The 18,897-nt window shown below is 43.7% G+C and overlaps 2 protein-coding genes across 2 annotated transcripts; one reads left to right on the top strand and one right to left on the bottom strand.

Annotated features, from left to right (window-relative positions):
* Positions 1 to 1,558: 1,558 nt before the first annotated feature.
* TMX2 (thioredoxin related transmembrane protein 2) lies at positions 1,559 to 12,172 on the bottom strand. The gene is made up of 8 exons (XM_020792347.3): positions 11,896 to 12,172; positions 10,185 to 10,245; positions 7,220 to 7,333; positions 6,287 to 6,363; positions 6,058 to 6,164; positions 4,172 to 4,237; positions 3,876 to 4,005; positions 1,559 to 2,825 (listed from the first exon to the last, which is right to left on the bottom strand). The coding sequence occupies exons 1-8, from the start codon at positions 12,082 to 12,084 to the stop codon at positions 2,679 to 2,681; spliced, it is 891 nt and encodes a 296-aa protein (XP_020648006.2). The 5' UTR covers positions 12,085 to 12,172; the 3' UTR covers positions 1,559 to 2,678.
* A 270-nt stretch (positions 12,173 to 12,442) lies between these two features.
* On the top strand, positions 12,443 to 16,077 carry MED19 (mediator complex subunit 19). The gene is made up of 5 exons (XM_020792348.3): positions 12,443 to 12,677; positions 13,904 to 14,160; positions 15,133 to 15,229; positions 15,376 to 15,470; positions 15,667 to 16,077. Exons 1-5 carry the CDS (start codon positions 12,473 to 12,475, stop codon positions 15,733 to 15,735), a joined length of 723 nt encoding a protein of 240 aa, XP_020648007.1. The 5' UTR covers positions 12,443 to 12,472; the 3' UTR covers positions 15,736 to 16,077.
* The last annotated feature ends 2,820 nt before the right edge of the window (positions 16,078 to 18,897 follow it).

The raw sequence follows: 18,897 nt of genomic DNA, 5'->3' as shown, positions 1-18,897 counted from the left end.
TCTCCCCCACTCTGGCTGCCCTTCATTGGTTAACAGTTTGTTTCTGCATCGACTTCAAGGTTATGATAACATTAAAAGTCCTAAACGGTTTAGGACCTTGGTATCTAAGAGAAGGCCTCCTCCCAGCCAGATCTGTCCCTAACACCCATTTTTCACAGGCAGGGCAGTTGAGGGCCTTGAGCCTGAAGGGGGGCCTGGAAGGAAAGAACAAGAAGCCGGGCCTTCTCAGTGGTCGCACCCTACCTATGGAACAATCTGCCTATTGAAATCTGCCCAGCACCCTTGCTAGATGGATTCAAAAGAGCATTGAAGACCCAGCTCTTCCGCCAGGCTTTCCCAGAGCACTAAGATCTCGCCCTCCCATTACCCTTTTTACCACCTTTATTGCCATCTTGTTTTTTTCCCCTATTTGTTATGTATTAATTTATTTTTACCGTGTTTTAATATTGTTCCTAATACTGTTATTAGTCACCCAGAGTGGCCTGGTTGCCAGATGGTGCGGGATATAAATTCAACAAATAAATATTTACCACACATGGTTTCCATTGCAAGAAACCACCAGAAAATTCTGTTTATCTTTCTTACAGTGTATCTAAAGATTCTAGACAACTGAAAGTCCATCTACTGTATTTGATTCTGTGGGTACTGGAATGAGAAAAAAAAACATAGGCAGAACCAATGGCCTTGTGTAGAGGGACTGTGAAACCAAAGCAAGAGCTGCATATGTAACTCAGAGGTATCCTTTTTTGATTCTGCTCTTGGGCCGCTATTCAAATGGCAAACAAAGCAGATCTCAGAAACATGAAGTCTGCCCATTCCTGCACCTGACCACTTTTTCAGCTTCTCCTCCTATATAATGTGTTACCAAGTATTGCCCTGTGTTTGTATCTACATTTTAATATGGCACAGAAAGTGTTCTTCATGCATAAGCAAACAGCTGTTGCTACAATGTATTTTTTTCTTTCCTCCCTACAGTGGCACAATCTTGATACCAACATGCACACTATAAGCAACACATCTCATTCATGTTTTGACCCAAGATACACTTTCACAATAAAAAAAATCTAGAAGCTTGTGCTACACAAGTGGAAGATGTTTCCCTAGTTTAATCTGTTTCCTCTTCTTACTATTTATCCCATAAGCGAAAATACTAATTATCCATTTGGACAGGGGAAGAGCAGAAGGGGATGTATTTGACTGCCATCCAAACTACAGTCACAATTAAGATGAGCAGTTTTTCCACTTTACTTGATTCACTATAGATTTGACTGTACACTCTCTTTAAAACATTTTCAGTCCTAGCTTAGGTCTTCAGGTTTCTTCAGAGTGAGCGTTATCTGCCTTCTGCATAACATTTATTATTGTAGTCTAACAGAAACCAAAGGCAGGAAAGAGCAGCCAGATATTTCTTGCATCAAGGATGAGCTCTACACAAACCAATGGAACTAGTTCTGTATACTAGAAAACATGTATTTCTTTAAATGAAGATTTGGGGGAAAGAGCCAAACAATAAATCTGTATTAACAGATCATACAAATCCACCACACAGGAACAAGACTTTCCCCAAGTTGTTTATTAGAAGCAGTCTAATAAAATAATTAATGGGAGATGAAGATGGTCATGCTTGATGACACAGAGTTTCTTACTATGTATCAGCAATGAAATAGCAGCAACTGCAATAATCTCTTAAGTCAGCAACTCTGCATTTTGTATAGTATATCAAAGATAACAGAAGTAGCAATTCCTCCACTTGCTGGTACAGCACACATTGGCTAAAAGCCTGTTGCTTAGCATTTGGCCTACAGTAGGCCCATTTGAATCAAAGGAACTTATAGAAGAGTTGACTCACCAAGTCTCCACTGATTCAATGGGCCTACTTTAATGCAATTTACAACTTGACACAACAGGATTTCAGCACTGAGTACTTTACACTAGATGAGTGGCTGTTGATGGAAAGAAAAGGACATCATCCTTGAAGGCTACATGGTAGCCACTTACTCTCTGCCACAGCAGCATGTTCGGATTCTGCTTCTGCCTGTCAGCTTCTAACTCCCAAAATGAAGGAAGGGATACCATTAAGTATCATCTAGCATTGTAACAGAAGGCAATGGCTAGCAAGTAGCAGAAATTGCTAACAGAACCCGTACCTTCTTGGTTACAAGCACCTCGCTGTGCAACAGCAACTCAAACTGGAGGGTAGTGTACCTGTTCTGAAGAAAAGGAGGGAACCAATTTTACAAAAACTCAGTTAAGATTTTCTAGTGAGTCAGCGTGGATGAACAAACAATGGCTCTTTCCCTCCCGTTACAGTATCTATTAAGTTCCTGCTTTTCTCAGTAGTTCCTGTCACTGTTACAGAAACACGCATCCCCTCCTCATCCAGAAGCTGCAGAGTTTTCTTGGATTCTACCTCCATAAGCAATGGGGATGGAGGGAAAGGTCTCCTCTTGCTGGTTCTAATCTACTGGAAGTGCCTCTGGCTGCCCCTGGGAGGAGGAGCAGGGGCCAAAAATGCAAGGCAACATATAGAAATCAAATGGCCACCTGTAGACAGAGACTGAATCCAGGAGGATGGAAATTCTCTGGCTATGACACTCATCTTCCCACAGTGTGAGTGTCTCAGAAGAGAGAGGGAGAGGGAGTTAAACAGGAAGGGGCTGTGGACCAGCCCCTGGGCTCTATTTGTCCTTTTTGCTCTCTCCATTGGGCAGCTGAGCGACAGCAGGGTGTTCTGGAGATTCTTCAGGCCTTTCCTCTGGCTGCTTGGAGAGTTTCTTGGCTTTCTGGTACAACTCGTTCAAGTTGAATTCGCGGATCACATTCTCCTGTGACAAGAAGACAGACCAGCATTATTTTGGGTCACTTGCATGGCTTATTTAGTGGAAGCCTCACAATCCCATCCTGATACCCACTCTGCTTTACAGATGGAATAACATCAGAGGGCTTGGTCAACCTTAGCTGTGTTTGGGGGTATGGGACTGCTTTTCCATTTTGGGCAAATAATGATGCACTGAAACATCAAAGAGAACTGTGAGCCAGGAGGTGAGTCGGGGTCACCGCTCGCTGGAGCGCCGTCTATTCTCACAAAGGAAACAGAGAAAGGAGGAGACTAAGGACTCCTGATGCCTCCAGAGAAAACCCCAGAGGAGTCACACCAGGGGGAAGAAGAGGAGGAATTACCCCAGAGCTAGAGGGGGATGGGAGTAAAGGAAGAGCAGTTAAAAAAGGCAGGAAAGGGAAGTAAAGAGAGGGAGGAGATAGAAATGGGGGAAGGAGAAGTAATAGAAGAGGGGCATTACCTCCAGGTTGGGAATGGATCTGGTTGGACCCAGAAGTGGGAGAGACTGAAGGTGCCTAGGGAGAAGGCCGACCATAGGAGAAGGGCTGTGATTCCCCCACACCATCTTACTGGGGAGAAGCAGAAGAGAGGGAGTGGAGGAAGAAATTAAGAGAAGAGAAAGAGTAGAACAAGAGAGAAGGGAGAGGAGTGAATGGCGAGCATGGGAGATGATGAAGATGGCAGACTGGAGAGAGCCTGGGTGGCGCTGGAACCTGGGGTGTGTCCCAAAGTGGGAGGATTTCCTTGGAGACACGTCCATGCCCCTGCTGCCTATATGGATGGGAACAACAATGAAGGAATGGTTGCCAGCTGAACCGCCAGGACCATGGAACTCCTTCATTTTAGAAGACTGGAAGCCCCTTCCCACCCCGTTGGAGGAAGGTGAAAGAAACTATTTTCTAGTTCAAGATTATGGTTTATTTGTTAGTTCAAAAATAAATGTTCCATCTTTACCACTGCAAATGATGTCTGGTGAAGTTATTGGGGAAAAGGAAGAGTCACAGGATTGTCACTTCAAACCCTCACAAGAACATACCTCAGAAAAGGTCCACGAAACAGCTCGTCCCTTTTTATCGATCTGAGGGCGGCGCATCACCTCCTTCCCACCTTGGAAAAGGATTAAGGTGGGCAGTTGTTTAGTGAGAGGAGAGGTGCTGACTTTGTACCTACACAGAGTGAAAGAAATTAAAAACATTTTAAAAAAATGCCTCCCCACAACAAAAGATGGTCCAACCAGTCCCCTCCACCTACAATCATAAAATGGTTCTGCACTGGCTTCCGCTTGGCTTTCCAGAAGAAGCCTCCTACTGTGAAGACGACTGAAAAACTCACCTGGTGCTTACATCAGGGTAGCGGCCCACATCCACCTTCCCAAAGTTCAGTCCGGCACAGTTATATCTGGTGAGAGACAATGAGGCATGCAGAGGCAGAAATGCTATGAAACAAAATAGCACAAATGTACTTCTCATTACCATTGAGACATTTCCCTCTCCTTTCCCCCTGAATGGAGCTCAGCATCATTTTATATCCAAGCACTGTCAGAATCAAGGCCAACTTAGTTCAAGGAAGGCTGTGTCACTACATGACTTCAAACCATATCCTGGGAATCTTCCTGTGCTAAGGCAACATCAACAGATGTCTTTAAGCAGCATAATGGTTGTTTTCTTCTTCTTCTTCCAATTAAGCATCAACCTACAAAGGAGTTTTTATGTTAAATTACAGCCATCCTTTTTCTTCATCAGCTACAATTACTGAAATATGTAACATTTCCAAAAGGCATGAATTTTCCTTTTGATTAAAAATTAATCTTGCTGCAAGAAGGCCATCTACTGGCAATCACTAAAAGCAGCAGGCTATTTCAGAACCAAGTTGGAGATAACTCTCCCCTTACCACCTCAACAGGAGAAGAAAGACCTTTGTATCAGCTGAGTGTCAGTTGAAAACTTGGGTTTTTAAAATATGAACAGCCAGTCATGAGTGATTTACTGACATTCTGCATCATTCAGTTACAAATTCCAGGTCTTTTCTTAGTTTTGTAAGAATAAGAACACTGAATTCCCACCAGAAAATATCTCTCCAGTTTAAAACAATTGTTTTATATTACTTTTTAATCCAAAGGGCCTAAATCCTTAGATTTTTCTTAAGTATTTGTTAGATCTCATAGCCCAATTCCATGTTCTAAACCAACCCCTGGTCCAAGGCCCGGTGCCAATCCATGGACTTGGCATGATTGGGCTGCGGAGACAGATATCCTGGCCCCACACATGCCCGCCTGCTCGCCTAGCCTGCGGAATCTCACCCACAGGGTGCCCTGCCCCCCCATGAGCATGCCACACCCCCACGCATGCACCCCCTGCACCCCAAGAGTGCCCCATCCCCCCCGTGAGCATGTGCCCTGCCCACCTGCAAGCATGCTCCATTCATGCACCCCCGTTCACCTGCAAATGTGCCCTGCCCACTCACACGTACACAAGCATGCCTTGCCCAAAGATCAGCAGTATAGGACAGGAATTATTGTTCTTTATCTCTGCGGTTAATTCCAACATGATTAAGAAACTAAATTACTGCTATTTATATCTGCAGACCAAAAGAAAAGCAGCACCTTAGTGAATGCAACTCATTCCCTGGCTTCAGCAATATGATTTATACATTCTGAACATGTATCTTACATGCCCTCCATAGAAGTATCAGCACAAGAAAAATGCTGAAGTTTTCGAAGGAGAGCAATCCTAATCATTCCCCTCATTTCTGATGCTTAGGTTATGAAAGCTATAGATTACACCAACCTCATAGCAACCTATGTAGCCAACCCCACATGAGAGGCATAAAAAGGCTCAGATGTTTACAAAATTGAATAATAACTGTGTGCCTTTTGACATATGGCAACCCTTTGCAGGGTTTTCTAGGTAGAGAGTACTCAGAAGTGGCTTACCATTCCATTCTTGTGGCAATTTTTATAAACTTCTGGAAAGTTTACACATGTACTTTAGAAAACACCTTAAAAGTGGCGGGAACTCAAACAGCCCAAAGGCATCTGTTGCAGAACCCACTTCTTCTGCTTGAATGTCTTATATTGGTCTATGAGGGGGGTGACACGAGAGCTGAGATCCCTCAACTGTTGAAGAACTCATGTCTCTAGCCAAATGAAGAGACCTAGAGAGGTCTGAAATACTCCCATCCCTGATAAAGACATGGCAGGGGAAGAGCTATCTACTCACTTGAGAGACAAGTCAGCATAGATAGGAGCAAATGACTGACACTCATTGGACCAGTTAGCAAAGAATTCCACAATCCAGGTCTCTCGCTTGTCCCGTGCTAGTTCCTCCTGCAAAAAAGAGCTATGGTTGATACCATGGCAGTTGCTCAAAAAGTGTGCATGAGTTGGGAAAAAACAGTTTCACCCAAATCACCCAAGAACAAATTCCACGCAGACAGTAAAATACTCACATCTATAGTTTTATCACTGAAATATTTGATGTATTCAGGACCCATGTACAGAGGTGGCTTGCAGGTCATCAGGAACACTGAAAATGTACACACAAGGATGACTTAGCACAAGGATTTTGCTAGAAGAGGATAAAGGAGCTGCTTTATACCATATTAGACTAATCGTCCATTTAGCCACTCTACTGAGCATTCAAGGATCTCAGGCAGAGGCCCTGATCCTTTTAACGAGAGTTGCTAAAGACATGAGATAGACCACAGGCCTTCCCTTCTTTAAACTTAACAAAATTCTCAAAAGGTAGCAATTCCCCCTTGGCACTAGCCAAGTTTTATTCAATCTATAGCTCTCTCTTTTAAATACTGTCTTTTAATTATGTAAACCACTTTGGGTCCTTTTTAACGAGAAAGGCAGAGTAAAAATATTATAAATTAATAACTAAATTTATACTCAAGCAAATTCAGGAAATAATGTTCATATGCTGTTGGGGATATGACAGCAATGGAATAGTAAGTGGGTAATTATCCCACAATTAATATTTATCCTACAATTTTGTTTGGTTTTAATCAGTTCTAGGCTTTTTATAGAGTTATTTATATTTATGGTCATAAATTGTCTGTTGTATCACCGTATTGTTTGAATCATATTTTTTTCTATTGTAGGTTGCTGAGACCTTGTGAGATTTAACCTGGTGTAAACTGCTCAATCTAAGAACACGGGAACTGGGAACGGTTTGTTCTGTGATACCTCTGGTGTCCAAAATAGAAATGCACTAATCTTGTGGGAAGAAAACAGTCAGCCTGCCTCTTGTCTTGAACTTACACAAATTCACAAAGCACCAACCTCAAACTTGCAAGAGTCCAAGTACTATTACTTTTGGTGTCTAAAACCTAAACAAATGGCATTACTTCACACCAACCTGCAACCAGAGGTCTCACCTATGCAAAGTGTTAGGTAGAGCAGCCCCATGCGGATGTCAAGACGGAAGAAAAGGATGACGTTGGCTACTTTGCTGAACATGAAAATATTCCCCACATGTTGGTCAACAGTGACTAGGAAGAGAAACACACAAAACAGATTGTTACCATCAGTTGCCTACACTGGCATTTGGTCCTGTAACAATTACCAAAGAGGTGGCAGCTTTGCTGGATCAAGAGGCCAATTCCCCTCTCCTCTGGATGCACTGTTGCTATACTCACTCCTAAAATATGTTTTTATTTATCCACTTTTAATCAAATGTAAAGTTTCAGTTTAAAAAAACACAACTTAAGCACTTTTAAAGTAAATGTGTCAGCCATGTCCCTTGCTTCAGAGGAGAATCACCTTGTTTTAAAATGCAAAAGAAATTCACACCAGTGATGGTGGTCAAGCTCCAAAGTACAAGACGGGGGAAAGCAAACCTTATGTTGCCCACCAGGTCCTACAACAACTTCAGTAAACTTCGCATTGAGAGTCATCTTCTAACAAATTGTGGGAACTGTATACCCATGGATCCAAAATGGCCGCCGGAACAGCCGAAATGGCCGGCCGCAGCATTTTCGCGCCCTTGGTAAGCGAGGGGAGGGCGCGAAAACGCTGCGCGCAGCCATTTCGGCTGTTCTGGCAGCGTTTTCGCGCCCTCCCCTCGCTTACCAAGGGCGCGAAAACGCTGTGCGTGGCCATTTTGGGGTCGCGCGGCGGCCATTTTGGACCCGCCGACCAGTTGATCGGCGGGTCGCAAAGCGAAGGTCGGTAAGCGAACCGCTTACTGACCTTCGCTCTGTGAATTATGCCCTATCTAGGTGCCGTTTTGCGATCGCTTTTGCGATCGCAAAAACGGCACCGTTGCGCGGATTCGTCGCTCTACGGAGCGACCGTTCTGCGAGGCACCACTGTATTCATAAACAAATATCCGTGCACAGCTGGAGCCCCACTCTCTTCCCGCTCAGCTAGACATTCCAGGCAAGAGGAGGGAGGACAAATTTCCTTGCACAGCTGCTCACTAGCTGAGCAGGAAGAGAGCAGGGCTCTGGGGTGATTGGAAGGATGAGCGAGGCCACTGCTGCTGGTGGACATGTGAGTGGACAGTCCCACCTCTTGTTAATTCCAGCTGCATGGGGATATTCGTATATGAACACCCCCATTTCTAATAATGACTACCACAGGTTTCTTCCTTTAGTGAACCTAAACACTGGGACCTATTGACTGAGTTAGCTCTATAGGTTATTTCTATGTTTAGTATATCCTTTCATTTTAGCTAAATGTCCACTCAGTTTCTCCGTCCCTCCATGTCCTTTATGCTGTCCTTCCCTTTACTCCACCCATAACACATAAAGGCTAGGCACACAAATGCTGTGCCTCTGGCCTCCATATCATAAGTAAGCTGTAGGAAACAAAAGAAACAGCAAACATTTTGTGAAGCCACTCCTCTAGTAAGAATGCACAGAGAGCCTAACTGATAGTAAAGGAAATGTACTTGAGGGGCACTGAGAAGCACAGAGCCTTGGGGCAATTTTTCTCCTTTATACGAGAAAGAGATTTATATCGTAGAGAGACAGAAGTTTACATGTACATCCCAGACTGAATTAGCTATTTACTTAAGTTGAACTGATGTGATTATTTTTTTAAGATAAGGGTTAGGAAAAAAAGATAATTCAGTACAAGAAACAGTTGATGTGAAATGCCATTCATCTGAACAACAGAACTTGTGTTAGGCAGGGTCCCAATGCTTTAACTTCCTCCTCGGTTCTCCCACATAACCTGATGATATGTGAACTTTGAGAGATCAAAGTAAAAAGGTAAAGGTTCCCCTTGACAATTTGTCCAGTCGTGTCCAACTCTAGGGTGCGGTGCTCATCTCCGTTTCCAACCCATAGAGCTAGTGTTTTGCCCGCAGACAATCCTCCGTGGTCACGTGGCCAGCGTGACTAGTCACGGAACGCCGTTTACCTTCCCACCGAGGTGGTACCTATTTATCTACTCGCATTTTTGCATTTTTCATGCTTTCAAACTGTTAGGTTGGCAGGAGCTGGGACAAGCGACGGGGGCTCACTCCGTCGCGTGGATTCAATCTTACAACTGCAGGTCTTCTGACCTTGCAGCACAGTTTAACCCGTAGCACCACCACATCCCTTTTGAGAGATCAAAGGAAAGCCCATAAAGTTTTCCCACCCACACATTCTTCTCTATAGCAGTTACGTTGCTTGCATGGAATTCAGACAGATAGATCTTAGCACTTTAAAATATAAACATTAATCTGGAGATCTTTGTATAAATGTTTCATTCCTCTTCTGGACAGAAAATAAGTTACATATTTCTCCTGATTAAGTAACTGTCTCTTCAGCCATTCTGTCATTTTATTCTAATTTTGAGTAGAAAGGTGAGTTAGCCAAGCTGATGCTACTTTATATGCTTTTATTTAATCTACATTCTATATACAAGAAAATCATCACTCCAAAAGGCAAAAATGTGAAGGCATCAAAAATGTACACTCAGAAAAAGGTATTTCTGCCATATTAAAAATGCATTGAATGTATTTAATGGCCATAAGTAATTATTACATTGACATACACCAGGAATTCATAAGAGTCTCTTACTCACAGAATGATACCAGCATAACAACTGTGAATTATATATAGACCATGGTGGCAATTTCTTTTCTTTCCTCTCCAAGCCAGCTTTCAGCAACTAAGCTGATTTTAATAATTTTTTTGGTCGTGACATCACCTGCAGTTTGTTTACCTTCAATCAGTTCTTATTAAACATTCCTAGCTGGCACTGAACTATTATTCTTTGCAAAACCTTGCTATCCTGGCACTAATTGTCAAAAACTGTTGAGTCTTACTGATATTTGAGCTTTATTGGGATGCTCTATTGCAGGAAAATACTTTAGGAAGATGAAGAACAGGTACAAAAATTACTTACTGGATCTACGGTTTTTCATCATCACAATGGCACTGAGAAACATCAGGATCTCCACTTCCCGCTGGGGGGAAAAAGGTGGGATGAGTAAAAGAATAAAGAGTGGACTATATTAAATCTGTAACCCTAATTTTAATATGCTCTCATAGCCATTTTCCAAATATTCCTGCTTCATTAGCTGATACATACAAAAAATAACTTTAAAGTTACCACAAAAGTGTTTTTCTTTACACTACATTCATTAGTTGGCACACACAGAGGTTTTACCAATTCTTACTGAATGAATTGGCCCCAGGTTCCACATATTATTGTCACTAACATATGTCCGTGCACTGCTCTTGCCAAGGGTCACTGAAGGTCCTTGACATTACCTGGTCCACATCAGGTTAAATACAGAGAATTATAGAATCAGAAAAGATGCAATAAATCGATTCTGTCAGCCTGAAACACATGTATTCTAATGACTCTCTCACTATGTCTTTCTCAACTTCTTTGAAGACCTTCCATAAACATGATTCCACAGCTATAAGCTGCTCCTGAGATCAGAAAATTCTTAACAGTAGCAGACAACCTTACAGTATGAGAAATCTCTCACAGTTCAAAGGCAGGGATCAATTTCAGAGAAGGTATCGGGCCAGATTCCAGTGCTGGTCAGAGAAAAAGGCTAAAGGGCAGCACCCAAATGTCAGCCTGTTAGCTTAATATTTTCACAATTACCTCTTAGCAGAGGCAATTTGATATTCTAGATTGAGAAACCCCATACAAAAACAGAGAACCACCAAATGGTGATGCCATGAGGAAGAGGGCATGGCCCTCTAGGGATTCTCTCCAGGAAGTCCTCTCAATTCTTCTAAGGAGAAATTCAAGAGGGGTTGGAGCAAACAGAGCAACTCCTAGAAGAGGGAAAAATTTAGGCAACAGCATTAAGTAGATAAAACTGGGAAGCAGTTCTTCTTTCACTGTTGCTCACATTGCCCGGCCGGTTAGTAAGATATAGTAGAATTCTGAGTGTTACCAACATGCTCCCCAAATACATTCTAGGAAAAAAAGGCTTCCATCCCTCACTTCTTTTTCCTGGTGCATTGCAGGCTGGTTCTCCATGGTGGAGGAAAGTTGTCTAAATAAAAGGAGCTGTAAATAATACTAGACTACTGGACTGCAGAGAAGGGAGGAAAATGACCATGTTTAAAGCCAGATGAGTGTGAGGGTCAGCAGATATAACTGATGGGTCATTCCTTCCCTAGAAAGTGGGCATGAAATGGGAAACTGCCGAGTGAAGCTCATTACTACAGTTTATACCTAAAGCATTTAGACCTTGTCTTTTAAAACGGTATGTCTCACACTGCAGCTTCCTAAACCAACAAACGAATACGATACATCGTGCAGCAGAACTACCCAGAATAAACGAGTAATTTCGGCACCTAAAAGATGTAACCAGCCCTAAAAAAGGGTCAAAACGAAACGGGTGTCGTTTACGGGAAAAATCGGGGGGGGGGGGGACCAAAATGGAAAGGAACCTTTTCCCGCGGCAGACCTCGCCCTGGCATCTCCATGGGCAAAAGGGGGGGGGGGAGGACAGCTCCCGAAATTGGGGCCGCACGTGCGGAGGGGCCGGGGCCGGCACCCCTTTGAAATCCGCCCCGCAGGAAGCACCGAGGGAGCGGCACGGCGGAGGAAGGCGGAGGCCAGGCCGGGTCGGGTCTCTCTCTCTCACCCAGTCAAAGTCGCAGGGGTTGCCATCCTCGCGCTGGCTGGGCAGCCCATGGCATAAGGGCGGGACCTTCCGCACCAGCAGGAAGGCAGCGGAGAGCAGGAGTGAGAACGGATAGTAGGGCTGGGCGAACCAGCGACAGATCCCAGGCACGGAGTAGATTAACGCCAGCAGAGGAGCGAGCACCGCCATCTTCACCTCACGCTGACCGAGACCCGGCGCTGCACTAACTACCGGCCTCCGCTAGGACTACTCTTCACAATTCATTGGTCGGGAGAGACGTCGATCAAGAAAAAGGCGGAGCTCGGAGGGACATTGCGCACCTTCATTAGTTCACTCTGAATCCTTTTAAGTTACTCAAAAAAACAAACAAGATCCTGCCTTCGGCGCCTAATGACGTAAACTGCCATCTTAATCGCGTCACTGAGCAACCCGCCGATTGGAGGCAGGGAACGTTTCCAGGATCGCTAACCAATCACGTGTCGAAGAGGGTTCACGGCTGCCCAATGAGAGCAAGGCAAGCGGAGGGCATGGTCAAGACGCGAAGCCAATAGGAGGAGACTGCGCGGAGCACGCCGGGATGATGGAGAATTTTTCCGCTCTCTTCGGAGGGACAGAACCTCCTTCGTCTGCCGCAGCCGCTGCGCTAGGCTTTGGCCCAGGGAAGTCGGGGGGGCCTGTGACCGGGCCGCCTCCCGTACCTGCGGGGACTCCTGTCGGCGAAGAGGCGGCGAGGAAAGCGTCGTCTGCCAGCGGCCCCTTTTACCTAATGCGCGAGTTACCAGGTAGTGGCTCTTGGGGGGGCGGGCTTCGAGGCTTCCCTTAGCCAACCGGGATTTAGAAGCGGGCGCTGTGTTCTCGTCCAATGCTTTTCGGCAGGGCTGAGTCTGATGGGCACTTTCTGTGGGGAATGGGGTCCCAACACCCGTCGAAGCTGGCAGTTGGGCGGAAGCAATATACGAAGTGACGACACCTGATGGGCAGCAGCTGGGGCCAATGAGGAGCATGGGAATCTCCAGGGGGGCGAGCCCAGGTCTGCGCTTGGCGCTGCCAAAGCGGAAGCCCCTGGAGTTCATGGTTGAAAACCAGGTGGCTCGCTGTGGGCTTCCTCGGGAGTAAATTGGCGTTGAGTTGAATGGGGATTACCTCAGAGCAAGGTCGGTGTGTAGAGGGAAGGCGACACACCATTTTACTTTTATTGGATTTGTACCCCGCCCCCCCCTAGACAAAGTCTACTCGGGGCGGCATTACATACATAAAAACATAGCAAACAGCATCCTAAAAACATCTAAAACATCAAATTTTTAATAATTATATAAATCCTTGCCAAGATGGAGTGATTAAGAGAAAAAGTAAAGATCAGATTGACTGGAGGGAAGGCCTGCCTGAAAAGCCAGGTTTTTAAACACTCAGCGAGGGTACCAGATGGATTTCTGTTGGGAGGCTGTTCCAGAGCCGAGGGGCCACGGCCAGACGACCAGAGTCTCTCTTCCACGGCGTCCCCGCTCATTACTTAGCATATCTGAGGCGTTCAAGTATAGGAAGTATTTGCTCAGGTGGACAAGTACCTATTAAAACTGCTAGTTCCCCTGCTGCAGGGGAAAGCAAGGTTATGGGTGTTCTTGCCCTGTTGCATGTGTTATTGGGAAATCCTGGATACAATGGTGTTTGCACACACCACACAAACATCAGGTTTCAACCTTTGAATTTAAAGAATATGCTGCCTTCCTGCCTATAAGTATTCATATAGACCAGAGATTAGCAGTATGTGGTACTTCAGATGATGGGAGTTGTAGTGCAAGAACATCCGAAGGGCCTCAAGTGGCCCACCCCAATAAAGATATTACCAGAGAAGAGCCTTTGGTGCTTTTAACCACAAAATAAGCCCTACCTGAGTATAGAGTGAGTAATTTTGAGGGTACCTTATAGTAATATAGGGCATCTTTTCTTTCTACAGTGTTTCAATCTGTCATTGTTGTTATTACAAAGTATTTTCTTTCTTTCTCTGCAGGTACCACTGAACTAACAGGAAGTACAAACCTGATCACCCACTACAACCTGGAACATGCCTACAACAAATTTTGTGGCAAAAAAGTGAAGGAGAAGCTCAGCAACTTTCTGCCAGATCTTCCAGGAATGATTGATTTACCAGGTTCTCATGACAACAGCAGCTTGCGTTCTCTAATTGAAAAGCCTCCTATCTGTGGGAGCTCATTCAACCCTCTCACTGGTACCATGCTTACAGGATTTCGTCTTCATGCAGGCCCGGTGAGTTAGAACATGGGGATGAAGGAGGAGGATGAAAGATGGAAGCCATGTTTTTGAGTGGTTAGATACCATAGTGTCTTGAATGAAAGAAACTCTGCAAGAGTATTTGTCACAGATGGGCATGCTGAGGTGATATTGTGGAAGTGAAACAGATTTTTGAGAGGAAATGTGATTTCCTGATAGTGTATGTAAATTATGATTGAAGTTTAAAATGGATTTTTGATTATTTAAATTAAAAATGATTTTTTTATTATTGAAATTTTTTAAAATTAAATTTAGATCAAGATTTAAAACAATTTGATTTTTATCCACTTTGGCACGTATGGCTTATGGTGTATTTGAGGATTGGCTTTTGAATTCAATAGCATGGGTTCCATTTGCCCTGCTGAACTAGGTGTTGTGGATAAGGAAGTGAACCCTGGGAGAGAATGAGGAGGCTTGTTCTTGTCAAGTATATTAAATTAATTAATAAACGTAGTCTTTGCCATTTGGAAATCCTGATGGGTGAAATTTGTTGAGATGACACAACATAGAGGTAGTCTCAGCATGTTGGAATGGCAGCAGCATTCTTTCCATGTTTTTCCTGCTCTGGGGTACTTTTCTCAGAAAGTCACAATTGTGACATTTGTTAGAGCTTTCCCTAGCTAAAGTATTTCTGAAATGATTAAGGAGGGAACTGGAGTGGACAATTTTTTAATGGGTTAAAACTCTGCAATGCTGTACTTGGAAGATTGGACTAGGAGGGACTGGGATCATTGTTTTGAGTGCAGCTGTTTCCCTTACCAGATAAAAAGTCCCTGAACTTCTGAGGTTTGTTAATACAAGTGAACCTAATAGGAGCTTCCCCTTTGCAAACTCTGGAAGGAAACATTGTTGAGACTGGATCACCAAAGATTATCTTTTGTCATGAGAGAGATGGTCTTCTGTGTACTAATGTACCTCTTTATATCTTTTTACACACTTTTGACACAGTTGCCAGAGCAGTGTCGTTTAATGCACATCCAGCCACCTAAGAAAAAAAACAAGCACAAGCACAAGCAGAGTCGGACCCAGGATCCTGTCCCTCCAGGTATGGAGCTTGCCCTTCAGGCCCTGTAAACATCCCAACTCCCCAGCATATATCAACATAGCATTCTGCAATCCAGCTGCTTAAACTACCACACTTCCTGTCCTGTCAGAAGTGTCTGTCTGAAATTCTTATTTTTTCATCAACAGAAACTCCCTCAGATTCTGACCACAAGAAAAAGAAGAAGAAAAAAGAGGATGATCCTGAGAGGAAAAGAAAGAAGAAGGAGAAAAAGAAAAAGAAGGTAGGGTGGATATATGTTTTTTACCATCAAGCACTATATTTAGTACTTCAGAGATGGGAGAACAAAGCTAAGGGCTCAAAACATGGTTTGAGATATGGAATTTCTTTTCATGGTCTTGAGTGCCTTTTTTGCCCTCTTTAGAGTTTCAGTTTTCATTTGTATTGTATATATGTGTCTCTTCCCCCCCCCCCTTTAGAATCGACATAGCCCTGAGCACCCAGGTGTGGGCAGCTCTCAGGCCAGCAGCAGCAGCAGCCTCCGATAAAAGTCCTGCAACAGACAACGGTGGGGAGATCTCTCCAGAAAGGACTTGGCAGACAAAAGGAGATGGAGCATAGTGTGGGAACCGCTGATGACTCACATAATCCTCTTCAGCTTCTGGATGAACACGTAGACAGTGACTGCTGGGTGGAACTTCTGGAACTCTGTTGGCCTCTTTCTGGGGAACACAAAGTTTTGCCTGGGACATGATACAGGCTGGTGTCTTCAACTGAGAGAGCCCGTTACTTTTTCTTTTGATTTTGTACAAAATAATCCTGACTTGGTTGGGATATGTCTGTTTGATGTTTAATTAAATCTCTGTTTGAGGAGATGGTAATGATTTGAAGGAATGGCTTCTGGAACCTCCTCCTCTCTTGTCATTGGCTTGGAAACCATTCTGTGTGAATCTGTGAGTAACAGATGATGAGCAGAGACTGCAGATCTCCTTGTTGTTGTGGAGCATGGCCAGGGCCTGATGGGTAAGTTAGTAGCCTGACTAGAAGGAGTGGATATGACCAGGCTTTTTCTAAATATGGAACTAAGAAGAATTTAAGGGGGAAAGAGAGACAAGAACAGGGTTGGATTTCACTTTCCACTATAATCTTTGCCCCTAAATAGTCTGATTTCATATCAGGTGGACAGCTAAGTGAAAAGCACTGACCAAAAAAGTCCCATAACAGCTGTAACAGGCAGAGTTCTGAAGCTGGTCCTTGAATCCAAGGATAAAATTGTTCTGGGATTCTTTTCCCCAAGGGCTCACTTGTTGGATGAAGGCTTTTCTACAGGTTGTTCCTTAATTCTATTTTAACTGAGAAGATTTAATGTTTGCCTCCAGAAGGGAGAAGACAGTGACAAATACCCACAGAAGAGATGGAAGCATCTTGAAAGCTCTTGAACTTGGCGAATAGAAATCATTCATCTGCTTTACTCTTCTGTAGCATAGTTCTCTTTTTTTTATATTACTACCTCATTGTAAGCATCCTGGCAAAAATAGCTCAACTTTTTGCTGTTTTTATCTGTGTTTCTTTTTGGTATCTAAACAGAGAAAAGTAACACATCTGCTCCATTTGTGAAAATGGCTGCAAATGTAATCTCTTTGGGGATAATTGGCTACCAGACCACTGTGCTTGTTGATAGAAAGGGTATTCCATTTAGTTCTTAATGCAAAGATGGGAAGGAGATGGGGTATCTTTGCTTTGATCAGTGTCCCTCTTACAGGCAAACCTAATGTTACAATAAACCCTCCTTCAGAATTCTTATGCTTAGATCTTCTGCTAAATCTGTGGAGATGGTGCAGGGTCATGGCATGATGTAGCTATTTTCCTAGAAAAATGGCAGGCTTCATGCAAGAAGACAGCAACAGTGTGGGTGTCTTTTACTTTCCCCATAGTTAATAACTGCTTCTGCTACACAAAGTTTTGTCAACATGGAGAATAAAAGTTTAACCTTCCATTCAGTGCAGTGCAACCTTCCATTTATGCAAATAAATAAATGTTAGAAAATCAGCTCAGGGTTTTCCCTTGCAACTTGAATATCCTTCCACTGAGCTGAAGAATGACAATATGTGGAAACTAGATGGAGATATTCTTAATGCCTTTTTTTCTGTACTCTTATGTGCACCAGAGGTGCTTCATCCCAAAGGAAAATGTCCCATACAGGAGAGATACTCTTAGATCAGTGGTGTCTTGCACACATTGCTAATCAGGAGAGAGCCAGAGAGGGTGGAGCACATTTTGCATCTGCAGAAGAGCCTTGAACACAGAATAGATGTATTTTTATAACAGAGCTGTTTATGCAGAATAAGTACTTTAGTGGTTATAGTTTAATAGCATGTGTGGTGATTTAGATAATAGAGTGGGGAAGTAAAAATAATGGAGTTTTGTTTATGCTGGATGTAAAATCTTGTGTAACTTTATGTTCAGTACATTCTGGATCATGTACTGAAGATGTTTGGTTTACATTAGTTAAACACCTCCTATTTTGTAATGGTTGTTGTGGGTTTTTCGGGCTCTTTGGCCGTGTTCTGAAAGTGGTTCTTCCTAACGTTTCGCCAGTCTCTGTGGCCGGCATCTTCAGAGGACAGCAAACAGCACAGTTTGCTGTCCTCTGAAGATGCCCATGGCCACAGAGACTGGCGAAACGTTAGGAAGAACCACTTTCAGAACACGGCCAAGAAGCCCGAAAAACCCACAACAACCATTAGATCCCGGCCGTGAAAGCCTTCGTGAATACTTCCTATTTTCTCCCCTGTTTTAGGCCTCAAGGCTCTCCTGGGCTCCCTTTGGTCTTGGGAAGCCCTTGGAGTCTCAGGATCTTTTTGATGTTGGGGAGGGAGACTTCAAATGTTAAAAATCACTCCTAGATTGCTGCCACCAGGATTGGGATTGCTGGCAATGATGCAGCAATCCTGATTGGGATGATTTTTTTAACTTCTAAAGTTCTCCCCTAAAATGAGGGTCCAAAAAGTTTGCCCAGGGCAAAAGGGACTCAAGGGGAGCCTTAGAACTAAAATGGGATAGAAAGCTTTAATTAGTGTAAACCTAAACATTTCCTGTGCCCAATCTAGATTTTGCTGAGTACAGAATTTACACAACAGGATTTTGCCCAATGTTAGATTTCCCATGCCCCCAGATCAACTATCCAGGTGCTTGGAAATTGTGTTCAAGTGCATAAACACTTAAGCTAGAAGGAGAGCAATAAAATAATGAGCTGGGAATTGCAGCTGCTTTTTGTGTGTCCTATTTGGACTAGAGCGCTACATATTTCCATTCCAAAATTTGCTTTCTGCAGAACACAGGAGGTAAATATGGTTTGTATTCTCATACATCACAAGTAACAATAGGGAGAGTTGTAGAATCTCTGCACCCATTCCTCCGTCCTTTGGCCCTAATCACCTCTTGACCCAATTTCTTTCATGATCCATTGCTGCTGCTTTTGTCCCGTATAAAAAGGGGTTTGTATGTCAGAGGAAACTGGCTGAAAAATTCTACTATTGTTTGATGATCTCTTCACTACAGATGATTCTTTCAGGATAATCTCTTGACCACAATATTCTAGCAAAGGTTGGAAAGCCATTCCTTCTAGAGGAATGCAGACTCCCTCCCCCACCTGCAACAGGGCTGCCAGTTACACCTTTTAAGAGCTGGCAAACATTAAGTGTTGCAAG

The sequence above is a fragment of the Pogona vitticeps genome, chromosome 1 (genome assembly GCF_051106095.1).
Source record: "Pogona vitticeps strain Pit_001003342236 chromosome 1, PviZW2.1, whole genome shotgun sequence".
NCBI lineage: Eukaryota > Metazoa > Chordata > Lepidosauria > Squamata > Agamidae > Pogona > Pogona vitticeps.
Note: the sequence above shows the minus strand (reverse complement) of the source record. Positions and strands in the feature narration are given on the sequence as shown.